We start from the raw sequence: 22431 nt of genomic DNA on the forward strand, positions 1-22431 counted from the left end.
AAGCCTCGGGGCCCGGGCACGGCAAGGAGGGGGACCCTGCTCCTGTCGCCGGGGAGACGCAGGAGCCACGCGGGCCGTCGGCCTCAGCCTGGGCGACGCCGCAGCGCGAGCCGCGGGAACGGACGGGTGGCCCGCGGTCAGAAGGGGAGCGGGCGGCGGCCAGGACAGCGCTGTGCCCCCAGCCCTGCCAGAGCCCGTCGCACGAGGAGGACAGGGCGTCCACTCCCAGCAGGGCGGCGCGAGGGTGACCGGGAACGCGGCCGACGGCGAGAGTGCTGACGGCCGCTGCACCGTCTGAGGGCAGACGCTACCCAAGGTCAACGGGATGGGGACATTAGCAAAACCCTGAAACAGCAGAGAAGCCATTGTCTAACCAACGAAAGTAATGCTTTTTTTTTCCATTAAAACACTGTTTTCCAGCTAAAACGTGAAGACAGGGCCGCTGAGCCGAATGCCAGACGCGTGGAAGGGGAGGCACTTCCGAACCGTGCGCTTTGGAACCCAGGAATGGCGGGGCTCAAAGCCCTGCGGGGCCCAGGAAGGCTTTCCTAACAACGAGGACTCCTCACTCCATGCGAGCAAACGGAGGAGCTTCCCAAAGCCCCATCTGCCCGCGGGAACTCTCACGCCGTGCCTGGCTTGCTCTAGACCACGGACACGCCCCGGCGCTGCTCGCCAAGCCTCGCTCCAGGGAGCTGAGCTGGCGCACTCCCCGCGGCCGCCGCCCCGTCAAAGGGACTCCAGTCCATCAGAGCGTATCGGCCTCCGTGAACGGCCACGCCTCAGAACCCTTCCCAGAGGCGAACAAAATACAGCCTGTTCGCCACAGCAGCCAACTCAGCGAGGGCCGGGCCCAGGGGCTGGAAAGCCCACCTGCCCAGAGGAAAGAGCGAGGCAGCACGTGGAAGGGGTCCCTGCGACCGGCGGCAGCTGGTCGTGAGCTCGCTGCATCTGCAGACCAAACGCCCGCGTCCTCAGCTGGGAGACCTGCCTCCGAACTGTGCCATTGCTTTGCTCGGGATTTAAAGGACAGCTGGCTGCTCGCACATCTGTGTCTATGCACGAAGAGACAGCTTTCGCCCCGGAAATGGCTTGTTTTGTGACCTCGTCAGGCAGGTGACGAGGTCCCGTTACGCTGTTTCCCCGCCAATGACCTTTCACACCGCAGATTTCATCCAAAAAAGCCGCGTTTGGGCACAACGGACACCTTCCCGTTCCAGGTGGCTGCTTCCAGAGTCCCGCCCCCCCCCCGCCCCCTCGGGGGGTCCCCTCTGCCCACGCACCCCGGCCCGCTACTGGGGTGAAAAGAGAGCTTTTCCTCCACCGTGTCGAGAACCCCCTTCCTCCTGCTGCTGGCGCGGGTCAGCTGCTGCCCTTCCGAGGCCACCGGGAGCCACTGTCACCCGTTGGGATCTGCGCTGCCACCGGTTCCTTACGTCATCCGCGTCCACTGCTCTCAAAGGCTTTTCCTCCGACACGTTTCTATCGGGCGTCACCCTGGTTTCTGAGTTCTCCTGGGATTAACCAGAGCCCTAAAGGGCGTTTCTAGGGGAATGAGGTCTGCTCCCTGAGACACTAGAGAAGAACCTTTACAGAGGCAGAACGTACCATTTTGGGTGTCTTTGCGGGGCACACGGGAAAGCCCACCAGTGCGCGTGTCCTGCGTGCGCGGCTCCGTGGGAGACACGTGGGCGGGGGGCGGGGGGGGGGACTGATAAACTTGGAGGAGGAGCCCAGAGCACAGTCCCTCAGGTGGTGTCTCCAAGCTGATTAAGTCTTATTTTAAATTTTCGCTCGGCGTCCTAAGTGACCGCTACGTGCCATACAAGTCTTTGGGTCTCCGACTACGCGCGCTGGGCTCCCCTCCTTCCTGAGTCGCTCTTGCGGGACCCCCGGGCCGGAGTGTTAGGAAGCACTCACACAACCCGACAGGGCGCTCCCGGACGGGAGGACGCGGTCCATTCCAGCTCTTAGAAATAACCGCCTCGCTTGAGCGAGTACCAAACCCTCTTCCAGGAACGGAAAGTGCGAGAGGGCAGCCTGACACCAGCCAGTCACCGCGGGGCGGCCTCTCCCGTCCGCACGGGAAGCGTCCGTGAGCCCCCAGGACGACCGTCGCACCCACGGCTCGACCACACCTTCATTCTCATCCGCACGCCCTCCTCTGTCTTGCTTCTTTTTCTTTAACGTCTACGGGCCCTCTGCTTGCGGCCTGACCGACGCCCCGACCTTTCCCCGTAAGGGCGCTGCTTGTCCCGCCTCCCTCGGCAACCCGCGCACCCGGGGCAGGAGGGCGGCTCACCTTCGAGGTCCTCCTCGTAGATCACGATCTCCTTCTCTCCCTCCAGGTGGACCGCTGCAGAGAGAGAGGGCGACGCTGCCTGCGACTCCCGACGGCCTCCTTCGGGAGGCGCCTCCCCCAGGCGCGGGGGTCCGCCCGCCTCGGCAGCGGCGGTCCCCACGCGCCCGCTACCCTGACGTCCCTGGCGCTGACGCTCTGGAAATGGTCTGCGTGGTACTCAGCGCCTCTCAGCAAGAGACCACGCAGGTGAGGAAAAGAGGAGGCCACTGAAGACCTGACTTACGGTCCAGCCCCGCTCAGGAGCCTGCGTTATGTGAAATTAAAATTCCCACACAGAGCGGCTCGGTTTCAGTGTCCTCTCATTCTCGTTGTGTGTTGAAATTATATCATCGACAGACTAAGAAAAGTCTTGATTCTGCACCAATTTAACTGGATTTCAGGGAGGAGCAGCAGGAAGGTGCGAGTCTCGGCCTGGCCTGCCCGCTCCTCAAGGGGCGCTGATGGGGGCCCTGAGACTCGCCGCCCCGCCCGCCCCGAGGTGCCCTCGAGGCTCGGGTGCTGCCGGGGGTCACGAAGGCGGCGCACGCCCCGGGACGGGGCCCCGTGTCCCGGCCGCAGCTGGAGCGTGCCATCCCCCGACCTACCTTGCAGCCTCCTGAGGTCCAGCGGGTCGAGCGCGGCCACGGCCTCCGAGGTGCGGGACGGCCGGCTGACGCCCGCGTTGTTGACGGCGCGCACGCGGAACACGTAGGACCGGCCCTCGAACAGCCCGGTCACCGGGTACTTGCAGATTTTCACAGGAGAGTCGTTGCACTGCACCCAGTTGCTGGTTCCCACTTCGCACCTTCAGGCAAAAGCGGGCGCCGAGGACAAGAGCCGTTATAAGTCCGGCGGTGCCCACGAGCGGGAGCACGGTTACGCAAACGTAATGTCTAACGACCGCAGCAGGAGACGGCCTCACACCGGTAGAACCAGCGCCACCAAAACACCGATTTACACGAGCCGTGTACGAACACGCTAAGAGGCAGCTACTGAGGAAACACAACGCGGATTCCTGAGCCTGTATAATGCACAGGCTCACGTCGACTCCGGACGGCAGACACATTCCGGAAACCAGCTCTCGAACAACTCTCATCGCAAAACCTCGGGGCCCCGCAGCGGCCCGGCCGGCGGCTGCCCGGCGGGAAGGGGGGCCGCCCTCGGCTCCAAGTCCAAACCCAGGCCCGCGCCCGGGGTGGGTCCCGGAGGTGCCGGTGGGCCATCTACGCCAGGAAAGGTGTAACGCCTCTTTCTAAGGTGCTTCCCACGTGCGATTTGGAAGTCTTTTGAAACCATTAGGTCCTGACCGGGAACGTGGGAATGTCCCGAAGGTTCACCTCCAATTCAGAGGCTGAGACCCTCCGATACCAGACGTCACGTCGCATTCCCAGGACAGGAGAGCAGACAGAGCAAATCACCCTTGCAGAGACATTCCGGTTCGTTTTAAAAAGAACCAGCTCTCTTTTCTCCTAATTACCCAGAATGTCCAAGGAAAGTCTCGGGCCACACGTGCTAACCTGCCTCCGCCTGGGCCCTGGGTCTCTGTCTTTCTGAGGCGGGGGGGGAGGCACTGAGAAGGCGGGGGGACCGTGTGCGCCAGACAGTTGGAAACATTATCAAAGGTCGCAGGGGAACAAGAAACAGCATTTGCTTTTTGTGTTTTTAATTCAAGCTAAACCCCAAACGACCCCGCGCTCCCTGCAGGTCTGACACGGGCCGATCGAAATGCTGTGCAGACGCGACTGTTTCCGCTGAAAGAGGAGCTTTTGGGGGGTAAAAAGAACTTAATCACCAGAATGCTAAAAAAACAACAAAAAAAACACAACTGATTGGTATTTTTTTCAAATACCCGTCTTATTCCGCGACTTTATACACGTAAAATGCTACATTCCCCCCCAGAACCGTCCACTTAGACCCAGAAGCCTGGGCCCTGCTGTCTCGCTCCTGCACTCACTCCCTGGGGCCGTCACTTCTGTCAGGGACCGGCAGGCTAGGACCGGGAGTCCCGGCCCCGCCGGCGCCCGCCCGGCTGCGGCCCCTCGCAGAGGCCGGACGTGAAGACGCCCCGCCCTGGGCTGCGACGCGACCTGCGTGTCGGTTGCATGTCACCGAACAGCTCCGCTGCTGTGCCCACGCTTTCCACGCGGAAACCACACGGAAGCCTCACTTAACAGACAAGAGCTGGGCGCCTGCGTTCCAGCCGCGTCCGCCCGTCCAGCCTCTCGTCCTCCAGAGGGGGGCCCGGGCAGACACCCAGGGGGACGGGGCGGGGCTCCCGGGGCCCTGCCTGTTTGGTGACGTCTTCCGACGGTCGCGGCACTAATAACCAAGTGCCGAGCACCTGGAGCCCATTAAGGGGGGGTGGTGACCCTGGGTCTAGAGAAACACCCAGCTGCGCCATCGGCGACAACTCCCGCGGCGCAGCCGCGCCAGCACCGGCGGACACTCACCGGTCGATGAAATAGCCGATGACGGGGCTCTCCATGGTCGTGTTGGGCGGCTTCCAAGTGACGATGACGTAATCGCGGTTGGCGTCCTGGCACTGCACGTCCATGGGCGCACCAGGGGCCCCCGTGACCAGCGGGTCCGCGTCTGCCGGGGGCGGGGCAGACGCCCGGGTTAGAGGCGCCGGAGCGGAGGCCCCTGGCTCCCACTCAGACCCCCGCCGCCCGACGGGACCCTGCCTGAGCCTCACGTCCGATGACGTGACTGTCCTTTCTCTGTGACGGACTAATGACAAGAAATGTGAACACGCATGCTTTTTTTTAAAACTCAAAACCTCCTGTCCTCTGCAACACGCTCGACTCCACGCATTTTCATAAGTGGAGCCAAAACCGCAGTTCGCGGGCTCTTGACGGCAGGCGGTCACACGCCACGTCAAGAACGCGCGGAACGCACGATCGTAACCGCGTGGCCTCTTCGGCACCTGGGGAATGGACCTCGGATGCTTTTCTGTTTCAGAGTTGTCCGAGAATTTGAGGACTTTGAACTGTTTTTCCGGCGCATTGTCAGCACACGTCCGGGTCCATCCTCCGCGCGATCACGTCGCCGCTGGTAGGCGGCCGCAGTGCAGTGAGGCTTTGTTTTGAAAGTTCAATCTCGGCGGCAGGTGTGGCCAGTACCCGGACACTGCGTTACCGCGTCTCAAACCCGTTTCGACCCAGGACCTCGGCTCAGACCCACTCTGAGCACGGCTTCGCCTTCCCATCTCCTCAGCCCATGAAAAGCTAGGGATTTCTCAACGTGGAGCCAAACGCTTTGCTCACAAAGTAATGAGGACCGTTACACGCGCCCCCACCCCCGCGCCGGCCTCCCCTGTCCGGCCGGCGGGGTCCTCCTCCGGGCCCAGCCCCACCCCGGAGCCCTGCGGCCCCGCACCCAGCGAACCTCTGACGAACAGGAAGGCGCTGTGCTCGCTGACGCCCCCTCTGGACACGATCCGCAGCGTGTAGAGCCCCTCGTCGTCCTTGTTCAGGTGGCTGAAGGACAGGGAGGCCTGGCCCTCCCCGAAGAACATCTTCGCCCACTTGGACTCCTTCACCAGCACGTCTGGAAGAGAGCAGGAGGCAGGCTTGGGAGCCGTCGGGGGCGCACTCGGGGACGCGCTAGGGACCGGTGTGCACACCGTGCGGGCACAGGCCAGCTCCACTCGAGTCCGACAGCGGGTTCCCACAGAGGCCACGATGTGTGAAGCTCCGCAGAGGAAGGCGCAGCTGCCCCACCGGCCGAGGTCGATGCAGGAGAGCGAGTCACGTGCAGCCTGGTCTCCCAGGGACCACGGCGTTACGTATAAAACCAGCGTACAACCCTTTCTTACAACACCCTGCTCCCAACGAGTGTGTGGCCTTCGGGTGACCTGAGCTCACCGCAGCCCCCAGCGCCCCCGCAGCACGTCCACCAGCTCGGCCGGGGGCCTCCAGCCGCCGGGCCCGCGCCTCTGGGCGGGAAAGGGCCAGCATAGCCTCCTCGCGTTGAACGTGCAGAACCAGCCACGGCGAGCGGCCCTGGCGTCTCCCACCGGAGCGAGCGCACGGGCTCCCCGTCGGGGCTACGGGTGTGGGGGGCCACATGGCCGCACCCCCGCGCGCGCCGCACAGTGTGTTTGGACAGGCACCGGCCCGCGCGCTCCGCTCCTGCTCCCCGAGGCTGGTCACGCGGCCGCGTCCCCAACATCGCAGGCACTGCCTGGTCCCTGGACGCTCTGAAATTGATGGCGCTTTGGGGGGGGCAAACACATTGAACTCAATGTCCTTTGTCTGCAGAAGGGGTAACTCAGGGGCTCAGAACTTCAGGTAGATGTTGGATCCTACATTCAGGTGTAAGCTTCCCTGTCCCTCCCTTCCTGCCCCCTGGAGAGTACAGGGCAGCGGGGGTCACCTGCCGCCAGCCCTCCCCCGCGGGGACACACTCCAGGACCCCCGAGGATTTCTGAAACTGGAAAGCACTGAATCCCATACACGATGTTTTTCCTATGCATATACGAGGCGGGGCCCAAAAACCCAGAATTAGCTCCTGGGGGGCGGGCCCCCTGTAGTGCAGGGCCCCCCGCTGACGAGAGCCCACCTATCCCAGGGCGCCCGCTGGCGATGGGGTGAGAGGCTGCGTCCGGCCTCAGCGCATGCCTTTGGAAGGCTCGGCGCGCTGGCCCGCTCCACGACGGGCGGTTTGCGAGCACCAGCCCACCGCGCGGCGCGTGCTCAGCGGCTTTTCGCCAAAAACAGCAGGACCCCAGGCCCCAGCCTCCCCCGTTCACCCGACCTCACCCTGCGTGAGTTTGCTTGTTTCCCCAGATGACAAAAGGCCTCAAAGGGAAACATTTTTCCGATGTGGAAGGAGTGGGGTGGAAAGAACAGGAGAAGCACTAAAAGGCATCAGAATCGGCAAGTTCCAAAACTGTTTTGAACAGCAGGGAAAAAAACGTACTGATGGGTTTGTTGCATCAAACGGAGAAGGTGCTGAGGGTGACTGACGTTTAGCCACACGAGGACTCACACGCAATGTTTCGTAAGTAAGCTCTGGGTTTTTTGATTCTCTCCTCACACAGCTATGAAAGTTTAACTTATATCAATAAATTAGGCACCGTAAGAGATTCACAATAGCTCAGAACAGAATTGTAACCATCTGCTGAGATAGAAATTACCTGAACGTGGTCTCTCTCTCTCTCTCTCTCTCTCAAACACACCTTGCCCCGCACCCGCCTCCTCCCTGGAAGCAAAAGCGCCCGGGCCTCCCGCCGGCACGTCAGACTCAACAGCACCCCGGCTGCCGGGCTCCGGGGCCGTCACTCCGGACAACTGGGAGCCGTGGGCACGAGCCGTGACAGCTGCTCTGAGCGCCGAGACGGCCGCTCGGTGACTCACAGGCGGGCAAAGGGACCGGTCACGCCCCGGGCAGGATGGAGCAGGGCGCTGGTCAGCACGGCGAGCAACTTAAAACTTAGGAATTGTTTATTTCTGGAATTTTCCATTTACTATTTTTGGACCGCGCTCCAGTGAAACTTTAGAAAGAGACCGAGCAGGCGAGGGAGGACTACTGTACCCTCTCCCTGGAGACGGCCGTGGGTCTCGGTGCCCCTGCCAGCCACCACCGTCCCCTCCCGAGCGGCCGCTGCTCTTGGCCACGTTTCTCTGAACCGCGCGGCCTCTGTGCCGGGCGTGGTCGGGTTTCCTGCCTGTGCTGAGCACGCAGAACGCTCCCTGCCCGCAGCGACCGCCGCCTCGCCCCCGCAGCCTCTCCTTCTCTCCCCGACTGTGCCCCTGGCTGACCGTGCCCCTGGCTGACTGTGCCCCTGGCTGACCGTGCCCCTGGCTGACCCCAGCGGCGCGCCCAGCAGCGCCTGCACCTGGCCAAGGACCACAGCCAGTTCCGGGCATTCCTTACACTTTGAACAGAGTTGCCCTGAAACGTTCCATCTTTTCCCCGCCGAGAGCACAAACGTCTCAGCAGCAGGAACGGCATGTGTTACTTTGTAACATTTGCACCGCCTGGATCCCACCCACAGAAAACCAGCTGCCTCGGGAGGCAGGGCCTGGCAAGAGGACAGGTTTCCTCGCGCGACTGGCACACAGGACGACCTGTGCTGGCCCGTGGTGAGGAGCTTGAACCTGAGCCGGACAGCGGGGGTCGAGCCCCGGCACCGCCCCTTCCCGGGGAGGAGCCTGAGCAGACGTCCTCTCCGCTCCCACCTGTAGTGGGCGCTGGCGGCCCCACCCTCACGGTCCCTGAGCCAATGGAGTTGCCACACTCAGGACACAGCCTCGCCCGTGACACGCTCTGACAAACGTGTCACATGGAGGCCCCCTCTGTGGAGCCACGGAAATCGCTGGTGACACTTTCCTTTCACCCCCGGTGACCTCCCCAGGCTCCCGGGGTGAAGGTCAAGGCGATGGGCAGGCTGCCTGTCCTCTCCTGGCTTTGCCACCTGCCCCTCCCCCAGCGGAAAGAAAGGAGCCGAATTCACACGAACTGCCCGGAGGCAGCCAAGCCCCTGGCCCTTGGGGCCGGGCGCCGACCCTGCACTCACCGTCCCGGTACCACTCGGCCCGGGGCTGCACCCTTTTCAGGTCCGGTGACACCAGCAGCGTGCACTTGAGCGTGACCGTCTCGCCTTCTCTTCGGAAGGTGACCCCGAATTTCTCCAAAAACTGGACGTCGAAGTGCGTGTAGGGGACGACGGACGATAAGGGCACTGGGCGGAGAGAGCGGGCGGTCAGAGGCCGGCCCCCCGGCCGTCGGGCCCAAGGCCCCCCAGGACCGAGAGGGACGCTGGGCCTGCCTCCCACGGCCACTGCGGGTCACCGGGGAGACGGGGGAGCGTCGGTGACCCGGGGCCCGTGGGCCGGGGGAGGGGCTCGGGGAGGGAGGGGACGCCCCAGCGAGCGACAGCAGGAGGCGGCGGCGCGGGTGTGTCCGTGCGCGGCAGGCGCGGCCCGTACGACCCGTACGGCGCAGGCGGCTGCCCTCCCAGAGGAGCAGGGGACCCCCCGAGACCAGGAAGACGGTCCCTGAGCACAGAACGCAGCAGCAGGCGTCTGCACTCCGGTCAAGGACGGAGAGTCCCGTTTGTCCCCGAATTCCAAACGGGAAGCGCCACCCGTGTCTCAGGCGCCGCCTCGGCGGCCTGGCCGCGGGGCCCAGCCGGTTGGAGCGTCGCCCCCTCACGCCAAGGTGGCGGGTGAGAAAGAAAAGTTTTAAACGCCGCCTCGCTCAGGACCAAGTGTCAGCAGACATGGAGACGGAAAACCAGGGAGAGCCCTCTGGACTTTTTAAAAAAAAATGACCGTAGAGAAACTTTTTTAATTATATGCTACATCGCTCTGTATGTCCCGGCCCAAAAAGGGAAGCCGCCGACTCACGTGCAATCGGGAGTCCCACGGAGTGCAGCGGCTCCTCCTCCCCTCGGAACCCTGCGGGGCGGCGGGCGAGCGCAGCTGTGAGCGCGGCGGGGCCGGGGCCGGGCACGAGCCCCCCCCCCCGCCCCGCCCCGCCCAGGGCACGGACTCACTTCTCACCACCACGGCCGCATTGGTGGACACCTGGCCGTGGACGTTCGTGGCCACCGCGGAGTAGGTTGCGGAGTCGTCAAAGTCGGCCCTGGGAGAGAAAACGCGGACTACATCCCGCACCCGCAGGCGGGCTGCTCTGGCAAAGCCCATGGCCCGGACTTGGACGCCCGCCGTCCTCGGAAGCAGCCACACCGCCCGGGTACATCGTTCAGGAGAGAGGTGCCTGAGAACAACGCCCGGCCTCTTCCCGGCCGCGACTCCACGCCCAGCCAACCGCCGCCCCCCAGAGTGGGCCTGCACCTCCCTCGGCGGCCCTGGCAACTGCAGGAAACAACGCCGCTGGAGACGCCCACCTCTGCCAATCGCTGTGAGGGGCCTGCGCACTGTTCGTTAAAACAGGCCCGCCCAGCTCCTGGACCAAAGCCCTCTCCTCCTCCCCCACCTTCTCACGCCAACGGCACCGCGCAGGCTCCTCGCCTGGCGCTGCGGGTTGCTGTCCTGGCTGGAGGGGACTCGCCCACGGCCCAGACAGCGGGACAGAGCTGGGCAGCAGGGCCGCCGCCGCCCAGCCAAGGCCCTGGACAGCTCCTCCCGGAGGGTTTCACCCTGGCTTTTCACTTGACTCGCAAATTGGATCTTGTTAACATCAGGCTGAGTGGCCTCACACTTCAGCACCGGCCGGCTCTCCAATTAGCACCTGGGCCCGGCGGGCGGACCAGCTGGGACAAGGGCCCGCCTGCCGGGAGAGCCGCGCCTCCGCTCCCAATTAGCACCTGGGCCCGGCCTTGCAGACCAGGCCACGGCCCCCGAATCTGCAGACCCGCCGCGTGACTGCGGCCAGCCGGCCCCACGGGTGTGACAGGGAAGCTGGACTCCTGGGGACGGTCCCTTTTCGCTCACTCTGTCTGTGTTTCTCTTTGTCACTGTTCACATGGCGTGGGGTATATTGGGATGGGCACACGTGTGACAAGCTCACCTCCGTGGACGAGGGGAGGGCCCACACGCCAGGCCCACACGCCAGCCCCGCACTGCGAGGCGGACAGCCAGAAGGCGCCCTGGGGCCAACTGAGCGGGGCACGCGGGCGGCCTGTGAGGACCCTGGCCCAGGGCGACACGGGGTCAGGACCTGGGCCCTCGTGCCTCACGGCGTCGCTGTACGGCCTGCACTCTCCCCCCCGCCCCAGGCCCCACGAGCCTTTACTCCACGCAGGCAAGTGACGCGGGCCCCCCTCCCGTCCCTGGGGCAGGCAGAGCCTTGTTTACAGACTCCCTCCCAGCCGGGGTCTCCCTGCGAAGAGCCCCAGACCAGCTCCACAGGACAAGCCTCCGACATTCTGTCCCTTTTAACGGTGGCAGGCTCATCCACGTGTCTCTGACTTTCTCCCGGGGAGTCTGGCCCCGTGTCCTCGGGCTGGATGCTGACGCTGGACTTAAAATTTCACTCAAGCTAGAATTTGAGTATCACAGTCTAAAAATAAAGCTCAGGAAGAGGGCTAGGCCGGCCGTCCTTCGGCAAGGGGGGGGCGGGACGAGGCCGATAGCGCGCAGGGGACACCGTCCGCAGCGCCCCGCGGACACGCCACGGCCGCGCTGACGCTCTGGAGAAGCGTGAGGCCCCCCGCGGGTCCCGAGAGGCCTGCGGGCGCAGGACAGCGGGCAGCTCGGCCCAAGTGCACGCGGCCCTGCGGCAGCCCCCGCCGCTCTCAGCGCTTCAGGAACGCGGCGGCCGGGGCCAGAGGACATTCCTAGGGACGCACGTCACCCCGTAACAGGAGGAGAGGCTCATTCCCGAGCAGCACACTCCGCCCTCCGGAGCCGCCGGGTCCGGTGACGGGGATCAGCACGTGGGCGCCGACAGCTGAGGCGGCCGCTCCCGGGCTCCCCGGCGGCGGCCCCGCAGGGTGGTCCCGCACAGCTAGGAGCGTCGTGGAGGGGCTCCCTCTGCCCGAGTCCCTGGGATACTGGCGGACGGTGCCAACCCCCGTGCTCGACGGGGGGCCCGGGCTCCGGCCCGCACCCCGTCCCGGCCCACGGCCCACCCCAGCGCGCAGGCCGCTTCTTCCCAGCCCGAGGAAGAGAAATGGCCGCTCCTGGTAAAGCGAGTATTGAACAGCAGCTTGGAGACACGTCACCAGCTGACGGGCACTGACCCACCCACCCCGACAGCCCCAGGCAGCTTGGAAAACACTCTCCAAAACGGAGACAAATACTGCCTCCCGGGCAGCGTGGCTGCGAAGGTGTCTACACACCACAGACGTTGAACGGCAAAGAACTACGCTGAAAAACGCAGCAAGGGGCCAGGGACCCCGGGTCCGCGGGGCGGGAGGAGACACCTGAGCTGGGCCCCCAGCCGCCTGACCCAGCGCACGGGGGCCCCGGACGGCAGGGTCTGGGCGGCTCCTGCCACACACACACCCCGTGTCCGACCCACCGGCCGGTCCACTCGGCTCTGCCCTGGGCTGGGTGCAGAGCCAGCCTTCCCGGGAGCCGCCTGGGCGGGGGCAGACCCACAGGCCCCCCACCCCCACCCCCGGCTGCCCTCTGCCCGCCCCTGGGCACACCAACCCTTCACAACCTAAGGCGGAGCTTGCGCTTCCCTGCTGGGCGGTCCCCCTTCACCTCGGAGGGAAAGCGGACGTCCCTGCACACGCCCAGGGTGCCCCAGGTGGCCCCAGGCCCCACCGGTGGCCCAGCCTCCTGCCCCGCGCCCACGGCCCGCAGCAGCCAGAGCCGGCTGATTCTCTGGACAACTCACCCTGATTGAGGCTTGGGGTTCGCCCCCCAACCTACGACTGACGCAAGACCCCAAGTCAGGGTCTCGGCCTGGGCCCCGGCTCCCCAGGGCCGGCAGGCGCTGGTTCTCCGCAGACGGCGCCGGTCCGGCCGCCAGGCCAGGGCGCCGGCGCCTCCGAAGAGCCTCGGGGTCCCCTGGGACCCCAGCCCAGCACCATCGGCGCCTCCGCACACCTGTCCTGATTACCCCGCAGGTGGGATCCAGGTTCCAGCAGGAAACCCAGCGAGGCCCCTGGGAGGCTGCACCTGGGGGCTGAGGGGAGGCAAGGTCACGCGGCGGGAGGAGGGACGCGGCTGAGGAGCAACGGCGCCCGCGGGGACGCGGCCGGGGCTGTGGGCGAGCGGGTGCCGGGAGGCTGGGCTTCCCCCAGGGGCCAAGCGGGGCCTGATGGGGACGCAGTCGCTGCCGCACACGCTGCTGACCCTACGCCAGACCTCACGCGGACAAGTGCCCTCCGGAGTCGCTCACACTGGCCTCCCCTCGTCTTTTCCTGGAAGGGACTGGCCGTCATCCACACACACAACAACGGCGTGTTTGTGAGAGATACAAAAACGTACATCACTTCGTCCTCCCAGTAACTCCACCTGCAGACGGAGGGGCGACGCCCTTACCACCTGACCCTGGATCGCGGCTTTCAGATGAAAGGGTGACGGTTCACGACGAGCTCCTGCCCGTGACCCAGGGTCACAGGTCAAGGGTAGGTCGGGGCCCCCACCCCAGCCACTGTTTCCTACACCGTGTGCACGTATGTTTTAATTATCGTGCATTAAGTAGCCAATTTTTGGAGAATGGGAATGTGTTTGTAAAATAAAGATAAGTTGAATAACCTACACTCTTTTAGAAAAAAAATAAAAACTGTACACAGAGCAACAGAAAAAAGAATCTCACTTTTAAAAATAAAAAACCAACGTCTGGGTACGTCCACACACGTGAGCCCCGTGTCAGGGAAAAGCCAAGCCGCACATGCGTCCCAACGCCGACCCTGAGCGCCCACAACGTGGGCCGTTTTTGTCTTCTTTTACTATCTGTACTTCCTACGTTTCTTCAGTTGCTTATGAGAAAAAAAAATCAGGTTACGTTTCTCTGAGGGGTCTGAGCTGAAGCCTCGGCCTGGTCCGAGGCGCAGGGGCCGCCGCGCGGGGCACACCCTCTCCCAACCCCTCGGTTCCCACCGCGCCGAGAACAGGCCAGAGCGGCGGCTGGACCTGCGAGCCTCTGGCCTGACCCCGAAGGCAGTGAAGGGAAGCTGGCACCACCCACATTAACGCAGACAGACCAGCAACGTTACGGGGCAGCGGCGGGCGCCATGCCAGGGCGTGGCCCCACCTTGACTTTCAGTGGAACCTCAGCTTTGGGAGGCAGAATGGCTGATGCAGGCGCTGCCAACGGCCCTCGCCTGTTGATCCCCAGCCAACACATGGCCCTCACCTGGGGGTGCCCAGCGCACGCACGCAGCCCTCACCTGTTGATCTCTAGCGTGTGCACACCGTACTTGCTCTCGATCCTGTACTTGCCAGGATCCGCCGCCTGGCAGATCAGGTTTCCGTCCTTGTACCTGGAGGAGGAGAAGTGGGTTCGGGTGGGGCAGGCGGGGACTGTGGCCCAGCCTCCCCACTGCCCCACCCCCGCACTGCTCTCTGTCACAGGCAGGGGGCAGCAGGGGACCCCAGCACCCACAGTCCTCGGCCTGTGAGGAGAGCGCAGCTCCGGCTGCGGCCCAACCGCCAGGGCTCCCGCGCGGGACAGCGCGCTCAGGGCCCGCCCCCCACAGGAAGCACACACAGCTGAGGTCGGCTGCTCCGGCCCAGCAGCGGGAGCACACGGGTCCGGCCGCCCTGGTCCTGGCTGCGGGCCGCTGGCCGCCTCGTCCCGCCCGCCCAGAACGGCAGGCTGTGTCCCAGGACCACGCGGGGGCTCTGAGACGTGACCCTGCACTGTCCCAGGGCTTGGTGAGGACACGCCGTGGCCCCAGGGCCTGCAGTTCAGTCCCCAGCGAACAGTCTCCGTGGGGCTGAGAACAGCCCCTGAACGCAGGTCACTCAGAGTCAAAGTCCTCTGGCCACCTGGCTGTGCCCCCGCGCTGTGGCCAAGGGCCGGGGCATGTTCCCGTCGGATGCTGCGAGGTTTTGGGGTTTTTTTTATTATCTTCCTACGAGTTTTAGAAACGTGGTTCCAAGCTCGGCCGTGGGATGCGCGTGCCCACTGCACCCCCCAGGGGAGCCCGGTGGCTCCACAAGCGAGGCAGCGCGGTCCCGTGGGGCCAGGACTCACCACTGCACCACCGGCGTGGGGTAGCCCTGCACGGTGAAGCAGAGCTTCACAGGCATCCTCTCCCAGACCGTGTGGGAGCGCAGCCGCACCAGGATCTCGGGGGCCCTCCTCGTCCGCTCCACGAAGGTGTCCTGCTCCTTCCGCCAGGCCAGCTTGTCCTCCACCTGCCGCAGGAAGCCGGACGGTCCGTGCGCGGCAGAGAGGCCGCGCTTCGTGGGCAAGCGGGCCTCCGCCGTGAGCCCACCGGGACGTCGTGCGGATGGACACGCCCCAACCCGGCCCTCCGCCCCCGGTCCGGGCCGCCAGGCCTCCTACCATCTGCTGGATGGCGTACTTGTCCAGCACCTCCCGGGCCTGGCTGCGCACCAGGTGCACGTTCTCCTCCAGGTCGGCCAGCTCCCCGAGGAAGCGCTGCCGCTTGGTCTCCGCATAGGAAGCCAGCAGCGACTGGTACCTGCAGGAACGAAGGGACACTGTTGTCACGACCCCAGGACAGGGCGCGGTCACTGGGGGCGGGCGCCCTCTTGGCCTGCGTCTTCCTTCCGAGGGTGCTCGGGAGCTGCGCTGAGGCCCCGCGAGCGGGTGTGGAGAAGGGCGGGGACGCGCTTTGTAAGTGACAAGTTTTGTTAGAGAGCTCCGCCCTTCCTTTGACAATCAAAGTCTTCGGGAACCCACACTGCGCTTTGGACGAGGGGGGTGAGCGGACACCTGGGGGGGGGGGCGTAGTCTGCTCCTAGTGTTTGTGCAAGAAGTGCCTCCACGTGGGGGCGGCAGCGACCAGCGGGCCCGGGGCTCGGTCAGAAGGGGACGCCTCGCTCGCGCCCCGCGCCGCGCACGCGCAGCAGCAGCTGCTCCGTGCGGCCCAGTCGGCACAACAGCAGCCACGCGGTCGCCGGGCAGGCGTCCCCTTCTGAGCGCAGCCAAGATGAAATCAGACTTTTTAACTAACAGACAGAAATACGTCTGCATTCTAGGAAAATAAAAAGGTGAAAAAACAAGTCAGCCCGGCGCCTGCGCTCCCCTCCTGACCTGTGCCCCCATGGGGTACGCCGGGACGCCGTGACCCCTGACCCCTGACCCCAGGCGGGACGCGCCGGGACACCGTGACCCCAGGCGGCCTTCGGGGACCACCGCGTACCTGCCCCTGTTCTCCAGCTCGTGCTCCTCCTGCTCAGAGCTGACCCGCTTGGCGCAGAGCCGGCAGAGGGTGCCTCCCGCCGACAGCGAGGCCTGGCCGGCCGCTCGCTGGGAGGACGCCGCCTGCGTCAGGGATCGCTGGGAGGACGCCGCCTGCGTGAGGGATCGCTGGGAGGACGCCTGCGTCGATGTGCGCCTGCCGGGCGTTCAAACGTGGGGCACGTTAGAAGCTTTGGGAACGTGTCGCCACGGCCGCCCTCGCAACAGACACGCAGTCACATGCACGCGGGCGTGCACATCCGTCCGTGCACACAGGACACGCCTGTGCAGGCTCCCGTGTGTGCATGTGTGCAACACACCCGCACGTGCACCTGTGTGCACATCCATGTACACAGGGCGCACGTATGCGGGCTCACGTGTGTACATGAACCCATGTGAGTGCACACGTGCACGCGTGTGCACAGACGCACGCCCATGCACACAGTGTGCACGCACACACATCCACACATAGGTGCGCACACAAAGCCCACGTCCCTCTGCACCCCGGCGCCGCCTAGCGCAGGCCGGTCCGCAGGGGGCGCTGGCACACCAAGCGCCTGCACCCTGGTCCCCGCCCCCAACCCCCGCGCCGAGGCAGCTGGCGCTGCCCACAGCGCTGGCCCGGGGCCACGAGTGTATATATATCTGAAGGGATTCCAGGCTTCTGAGGCCGCCGGGAGGGGCTGCGGGTGTTTGGCTTTGTTACCAGGATGGCAACGAAACTCAACTCGAGGACCCGGGCACTTCTAAATATAGAAATGCCCGCCGCACGGGCACCAGCATCTTCGCGCCTCCACTCCACTGGCTCACCGGCCGCTAATGCTGTGGACACGCTGTCCCGGGCCTGAGCTGCAGGTCCCCGAGGAGACACTCCCGGAAGGAGATGTGGCTTGACCCCAATCCCGGGACTTGGAGAATCAGTTCACTTCTTGCTACATTTCCCACTAACATAGCGAAGTTGTTATTGAATCAGCCTCCACCGATCTTTCCTTTCTTATTCCATAGTTTCTGTCCCAATGACATCTTTCCCTTCCCTTCCCATCCCCCTCGCTTTTTGGTGACTTCTTGAATTCCTTAAATTAAGCTCCAGCTCTGGCAGTTGTGCAAAGAAGACTCAGGTGGATGGGCACTGACTAAGAAGTCCCCACCCCCTCTGCCGGCACCCGGGGCTCCGAGGCCATTCACCGGGGCCCCCAGGGTCCAGCAGGGCGCTCGGCAGCACGCCCCTCAAAGTGTGCCACCCAGCAGGGCACCCGCAGCCCCCTCCGGCCAGGAAGACGGCATCAAGGGGCACTGCCATCCCGCACCCCCCGAACGGGCCTGTCCAGGTCTCAGGGGCCCGTAAGCGCCGGACGCCCATTGTCGCAGCTCTGTGGGTCCCGTCGGTGAATTCCAACTTACTTTTTCGCCGCATATTCGTTCAGAAGGTACCGGGTCTGAGTGTTGCGATACGACTGGTCGAAGTGTCTGTGTCTCTTTTGGTAGAAGGGCACAGCGACGAGGGACATCGTGGGGCACGTCTGCGCCTGGAGAGGAACGAGCGGGCTGAGGCCCCTCCGGGGCGCGGCCCTGCGGGCGCTGCCTGGCTCCGTGCGCTGCCGCGATGGGGAGCTCAGCGCCCCTCGGCGAGGGCCCGGGGCAGGGCGGGCCGGTCTCACACGGGGCCCGGCTCCATTTTTTATTTGCTTCCCTACAATTAGACGATCGGGCTCCGCGTTCCATTGGATCGTGAGCACAACGAACATTTATAGAATGCCTCGTGTGTCCCAGGACAAAAATAATCCAAGCACAGATTAGCGACGCGAACACGCACTTAGGACTCGAGAGCAAAGAGATACGCAGGGTTCTGGGACGTGAGAAGGGGCGTGTGCCGCCGGACGGGGTCAGCGGGCCCCTGCGGACAGGCGGAGCTGGGGCGGCAGGCGGGGCGCCCCACGAGCACAGGCCGGAGGCTGGGGCTCAGAGGTTTGAGGACGCGTGAGCCGGAACCCCTCTAGGATGACCGACTGTGCGCAGCGCCCTCCCGCGTCGGCCCTGGGAGCTGGCAGTCGCCCGCGCCCAAAAGGGGGCTTGAGGAAAGGAACCCATCCCCAGGAAGCCTTCCAGCCCTTCCTCCGAAGCCGCACGTCCCTCGCCACCCGCAGCCCTGCTTGGTCAGGACAGGCTGGGGGCAGGCGGTGAGGGGGGGTGGGAGGAGTGAGCATGTTTTGGTTAAATTCTCCCAAAACAAGATGCAGTTGGGCTCCGTCTGGGAGGGGATCCGGGAGTTGAAAATAGTGCACAGATGTGATGTGCCACTTCTTGCCTTCATTCCCCCAAAATAAGTCAAACGCCCACCTACCAGGTTGTTTGGCTGTCTCTAAAAAGACTGCATCCCTGCACCTCTGTGATGGTTAATGTCTCAAATAAAAAGCAAAAGAACTCCTCCAAACCTGAGCTCCAGCCTTGCCGCTGGTGTTCGACTTAAAATAACCTGCCCTGAGCTAGAGCCGGACGTCTGGGGCCCGAGGGGCGCGACCCACCCGCAGCACAGGCTGGAGACCAGCGGCCGGCGCTGCCCTGGGAGGGACGGTCTCCTGCCTCCCACTCCCTGGGGTGCAGACGTCCAGGGGCGCCTTAGGAAACCTCCCGAAACGCACTGCGGGCTCCAGCTGCCCTCAGAACCAGCCTCCTCTGGGCCGCGAGGCCCCCGAGCCAGAGGTTCGGCGCTCGGCCAGGCCGGCAGGGACAGTCCGGACTCCGTGCTCCGGGCGGGGGCGGCCGGAGAGGGGGTGGTCTCCCCAGGACACAGAGGAAGGGCTGCCCCCGAGAAGAGACCGTCCGGCCTCTGCCTCCGGACCGTTCGCCCTGCCCCACGGCGACCCATCTCAGCCCTTCCTCTGAAAAGCCAGCCCACCCACCCGGCACCACACCCCCACCGAGGGGCCGGGCGCGGCCGCACGCTGCTGGCCCGAGGCTGATTACAAATAGAGCGCAGAACCGCCTCCGCAGTGGGGCGCCCCGCGCCAAGGTCAAGGTCGGGCACGCGGGGTGGGACGTCCGACGGCCCGGGACCAGGCCTGGCGGCGGCACTGCTCCTCTGTCTCCCGCTGGCGTCCGCGAAGGTGCGCGTGCTTGGCAGCTGCCGTCGCTGTGGCGACCTGCCCCTGCGGTCCTGGAGCTCACCCTCCAAGGATCGGGAAAAGCGCCTCTGGCACTTTAGGCTGTGGGATCCCACCGGCCCAGAAGTGGGGTCCCAAGGTTTCTTCAGGGGGCGGACGTCGCACCCGCCCACGGCGCTGGCGAGGCTCACGGACCTGCAGTCAGACCGTGTGGGGGGACGCGTTTCGCCCCTTTGGGCCGGTTTCCTCTCGGGGATTTACCCATCGCACCTGTGCTGTCGGGGGAGACCCTCCCACCGCGGAAGTGCAGCCCCCCAACCATCGGGGTCGGCTCCTGCCACCAGGTTCACGGAACCGTCACATCTGTTTGTGTTTCCTGGCAGAAGGAAGAGCCCAAAACCGGCCGAGGTGACAGAGAGGAACACGATCGGGACAGGCCTGCGCTGGGGCCCAGCGCCCCCCGGAGAGGTGGTCCGCGGCCCGCTCCCTGCCCGGGCCCCGGGTCCTGTCCGGCGCCCTGGGCGCCCGCACGCTGCCTCCAGACCCCGCGGCTGAGCCCCCCACGACCCCGTCCCCAGTCACCTCCCGTCCTCGGCTCCCTGACCACCCATCGTGCCGTTCGAGGACTCTGCTCCCCCGTGGGTCGCTCTACAGGCTCATGGGGCCCAGAACTGCGGCACCCCCAGACGAGGGCCCTCTGAGCGCCCCGGGACGGCAACCTTGTCCCCACGCCAAAGTGTCCTCCACGCCACCGGCTGGCACTCACTTTGATCAACCTCGCGCCCAATCCAGCCGCCGCGGCAGGACCTGGCAGCCCGGACCCACTCCTAGGCCCCGCCCTCCCGGCCTCCGCGGACCCGGCACGGCGCACCTCAGCCCTCGAGTCACTAGGCCGCCCGCCGGGAGGGACCACGGGGAGAACGGACCGAACTCGCTGAGCCACGGACGACGCCAGAAAGAAAGGGGAGCAGCGGGGCCAAGCAGCAGCCGGAAGCCCTCAGGTCCCCCAGGGAGAGCGTCTCTCCGACCCGCGTCCGCCCCCGCTCACCCCGCAGAGCGCGGACGGCAGGCCTCCCGTGCCCACGGCGCCGGGCGCGCGTCCCCGCAAACCAGGGCCCGGGAGGCTGGGGTCCAGCCGCGGCCAGGTGACTCAGCTCCCCCGCTGAGGGGACCTGGCCCTGCCTGAAAACATCGGGGGCGACGCTCCACGGCGGCGCCGATTCGCTCAGACCCCGGGGACGGGGCCAGAGGCAGGCCAAGCGCGCGGACTCCGGGGTGTGGGGGTGTTTTCCAGCCAATTGTGACCTGTTTCACACAACTCGACCGTGCGTGGTCGCGCTCATGGCATCTCGGCCTTGCCCATGAGGAAAACAACGTGCCCAGGTCGCCGGTTTCCCTGGGACGCTGGCGCTGGCCACCCCCCCCGCCCCCACCCCCGCCCCCGGCCACTCCTGACACGGTTGGGCTTTACGGCAGCAAAGTGCAACGTGAGCCTGTCTTCATGTTCCGGGCACGGTATGTCTGTGACGTGCCCAGGCCTAATCCCTCCCTGAGAAGACTATTCGGATGGGGCTGAGAAGACTGTAAGGCTGTCGATGCCCGGAAACATTTCGACCGCCACGCATTCCCTCCTGTTTAACAAAGAAACCGGTGCCGGTGCAGCTGAAAACGTCAGTCAGCACAGCCGCTGGATCAAAGCCCTTCTAGGGGACAGAAAGGGCTGGCGGGCCCCACAGCGCCCCCCCGGGAACCAGGCCCCCGCTCCCAGGGCAGGGCTCGCTGGGGCGCGTGCCCATGGGGAGCTCAGCACCAGAAGTAAAGACACGGAGCACAAGGCAAGTCTTAGGAATCGTCCCCTGTGGCCGGTCCGGGGGCCTGGTGCCTGATGTCTGGCAGCCCCCCGCACCGGCCCACCCCCAAATCACCGTCAGAGCCGGGCCGGTCGCAGCCCAGGGGCTGCCGGACCCCGAGCTCCACGCGGCCCCCAGCTGCCCGGCTCCCGAGGGCCTGGCCCGCGCTCGGGCTTAACAAGATCAACCAGATCAAGGAGCGAGGTGGCGCCCGGCTTCCCGGGTGGAGAGCGTCCCAGCGACCAGCTGGCCTCCCAAATTGACGGCATTAAAGAGAGATCAACAGCTATGCCTCTGGTTCCTTCCTGAAGCTGCCCCCACGGCGGCGCCTTGTCTTTGTGAGGAGCAGCCCCGGAAGCGAGGGGCCCCCCGATCACCGTCAGCTTCAGGCAATTGCTGCGGAGGCAGCCCAGGCTTGCTCCCCGAAGGCCTGGGGGTCACCTTTGCTCCACGCGCCCGACTCGGCTCAGTGAGAAGGAGCACGGGGCCGGGAGGGAGGGGCGGGAGCCTCCCCACCCCCACCAGTGCGCAGGGGGACCCCTGCCTCTTTCTGGCAGAGCCCCCGCAGTGCCAGGGAGGCCGGCTCTCCGGGGCCTGGCCGGGCGGCTGCCGGGTCAGCAGAAAACAGCCACGAGGACCCCCCCCTTCTGGGGGGGCCCGGGCACTGACGAGCAGCGTCGTCCTCTCTCCGTCCCCGCGACTGCACAGGCCAGGGCTGCGGCTCGTGACCCCAGGTCCTCGTTTTCTTAAGAAAACGCCCCGACGGTACGTCCCACCTCTGCTCGCCCGCACTCTCGCCACAGGCCCGGCCCTTGCGAGACCCAGAAAGCGGCGGGCGCCAGTCATGGGCCGGGGCGCGGAGGGGAGCGCCCAGCATCGGGGTCCCCGCGCCGCGCGGCCAGGGGGGCCGGGAAAGCGTCCCGGCAACGTCCCCGACCATGGGGACTGAGGAAACGCAGAGGCCAGGTCTGGCTTGCCCTGTGCGGGTCGGCCCCTCTGCACCCAGAGCCGGGCGCGCGGGAAGCCCAGGGGCAGCCGCCCCGCACGCCGCCCCCCGCCCCCGCCCCCCGCCCCGGCTCGGCTGGGCGAAGGGGAGTCGGACACTCACCGAGAGGACAGGGCAGCAGTGAAGGGGCGGCAGAGCCCAGCTCTTGGGCAGAGCCTGTCCCGTCCCATTTATGGCCAAGGGGCTGCTATATATAGACCCGTGGCTCTCGCCCAAACGGACACGCACGCCGTAAATCACAGCCTATCTTGGGAGGAAACCGGTCCTATTCCAGCCGGGAAAGCCGCTTCGCAGAGTGGAAGTCACGACGCGCTCTTTCTTTGCCCGGGGGACGGCGGCTACTCCGCGGGGGCCCGTGAGCGGCCCCGGGCACTGATGGGGCCCCCG

At 65.6% G+C, this 22431-nt stretch overlaps 1 protein-coding gene across 1 annotated transcript in view; it reads right to left on the reverse strand.

Moving 5' to 3' along the window:
• Positions 1-22206, reverse strand: part of MYOM2 (myomesin 2) — a 46099-nt gene extending 23893 nt beyond the window's left edge. The window contains exons 1-13 of the mRNA XM_054566208.1: positions 22147-22206; positions 17489-17613; positions 16050-16244; positions 15227-15365; positions 14912-15075; positions 14103-14195; positions 9846-9934; positions 9697-9747; positions 8865-9029; positions 5729-5890; positions 4792-4933; positions 2947-3146; positions 2303-2356 (exon numbers count right to left, since the gene is read on the reverse strand). Coding sequence (XP_054422183.1) covers positions 2303-2356; positions 2947-3146; positions 4792-4933; positions 5729-5890; positions 8865-9029; positions 9697-9747; positions 9846-9934; positions 14103-14195; positions 14912-15075; positions 15227-15365; positions 16050-16244; positions 17489-17595 — 1561 coding nt within the window. The 5' untranslated portion in view covers positions 17596-17613; positions 22147-22206. The remainder of the gene's footprint in view (positions 1-2302; positions 2357-2946; positions 3147-4791; positions 4934-5728; positions 5891-8864; positions 9030-9696; positions 9748-9845; positions 9935-14102; positions 14196-14911; positions 15076-15226; positions 15366-16049; positions 16245-17488; positions 17614-22146) is intronic.
• Between the last annotated feature and the right edge of the window lie 225 nt (positions 22207-22431).

Source organism: Pteronotus mesoamericanus, unplaced genomic scaffold (genome assembly GCF_021234165.1).
Source record: "Pteronotus mesoamericanus isolate MK-2021 breed Mesoamerican mustached bat unplaced genomic scaffold, CSHL_Meso_final contig_169, whole genome shotgun sequence".
Lineage (NCBI taxonomy): Eukaryota > Metazoa > Chordata > Mammalia > Chiroptera > Mormoopidae > Pteronotus > Pteronotus mesoamericanus.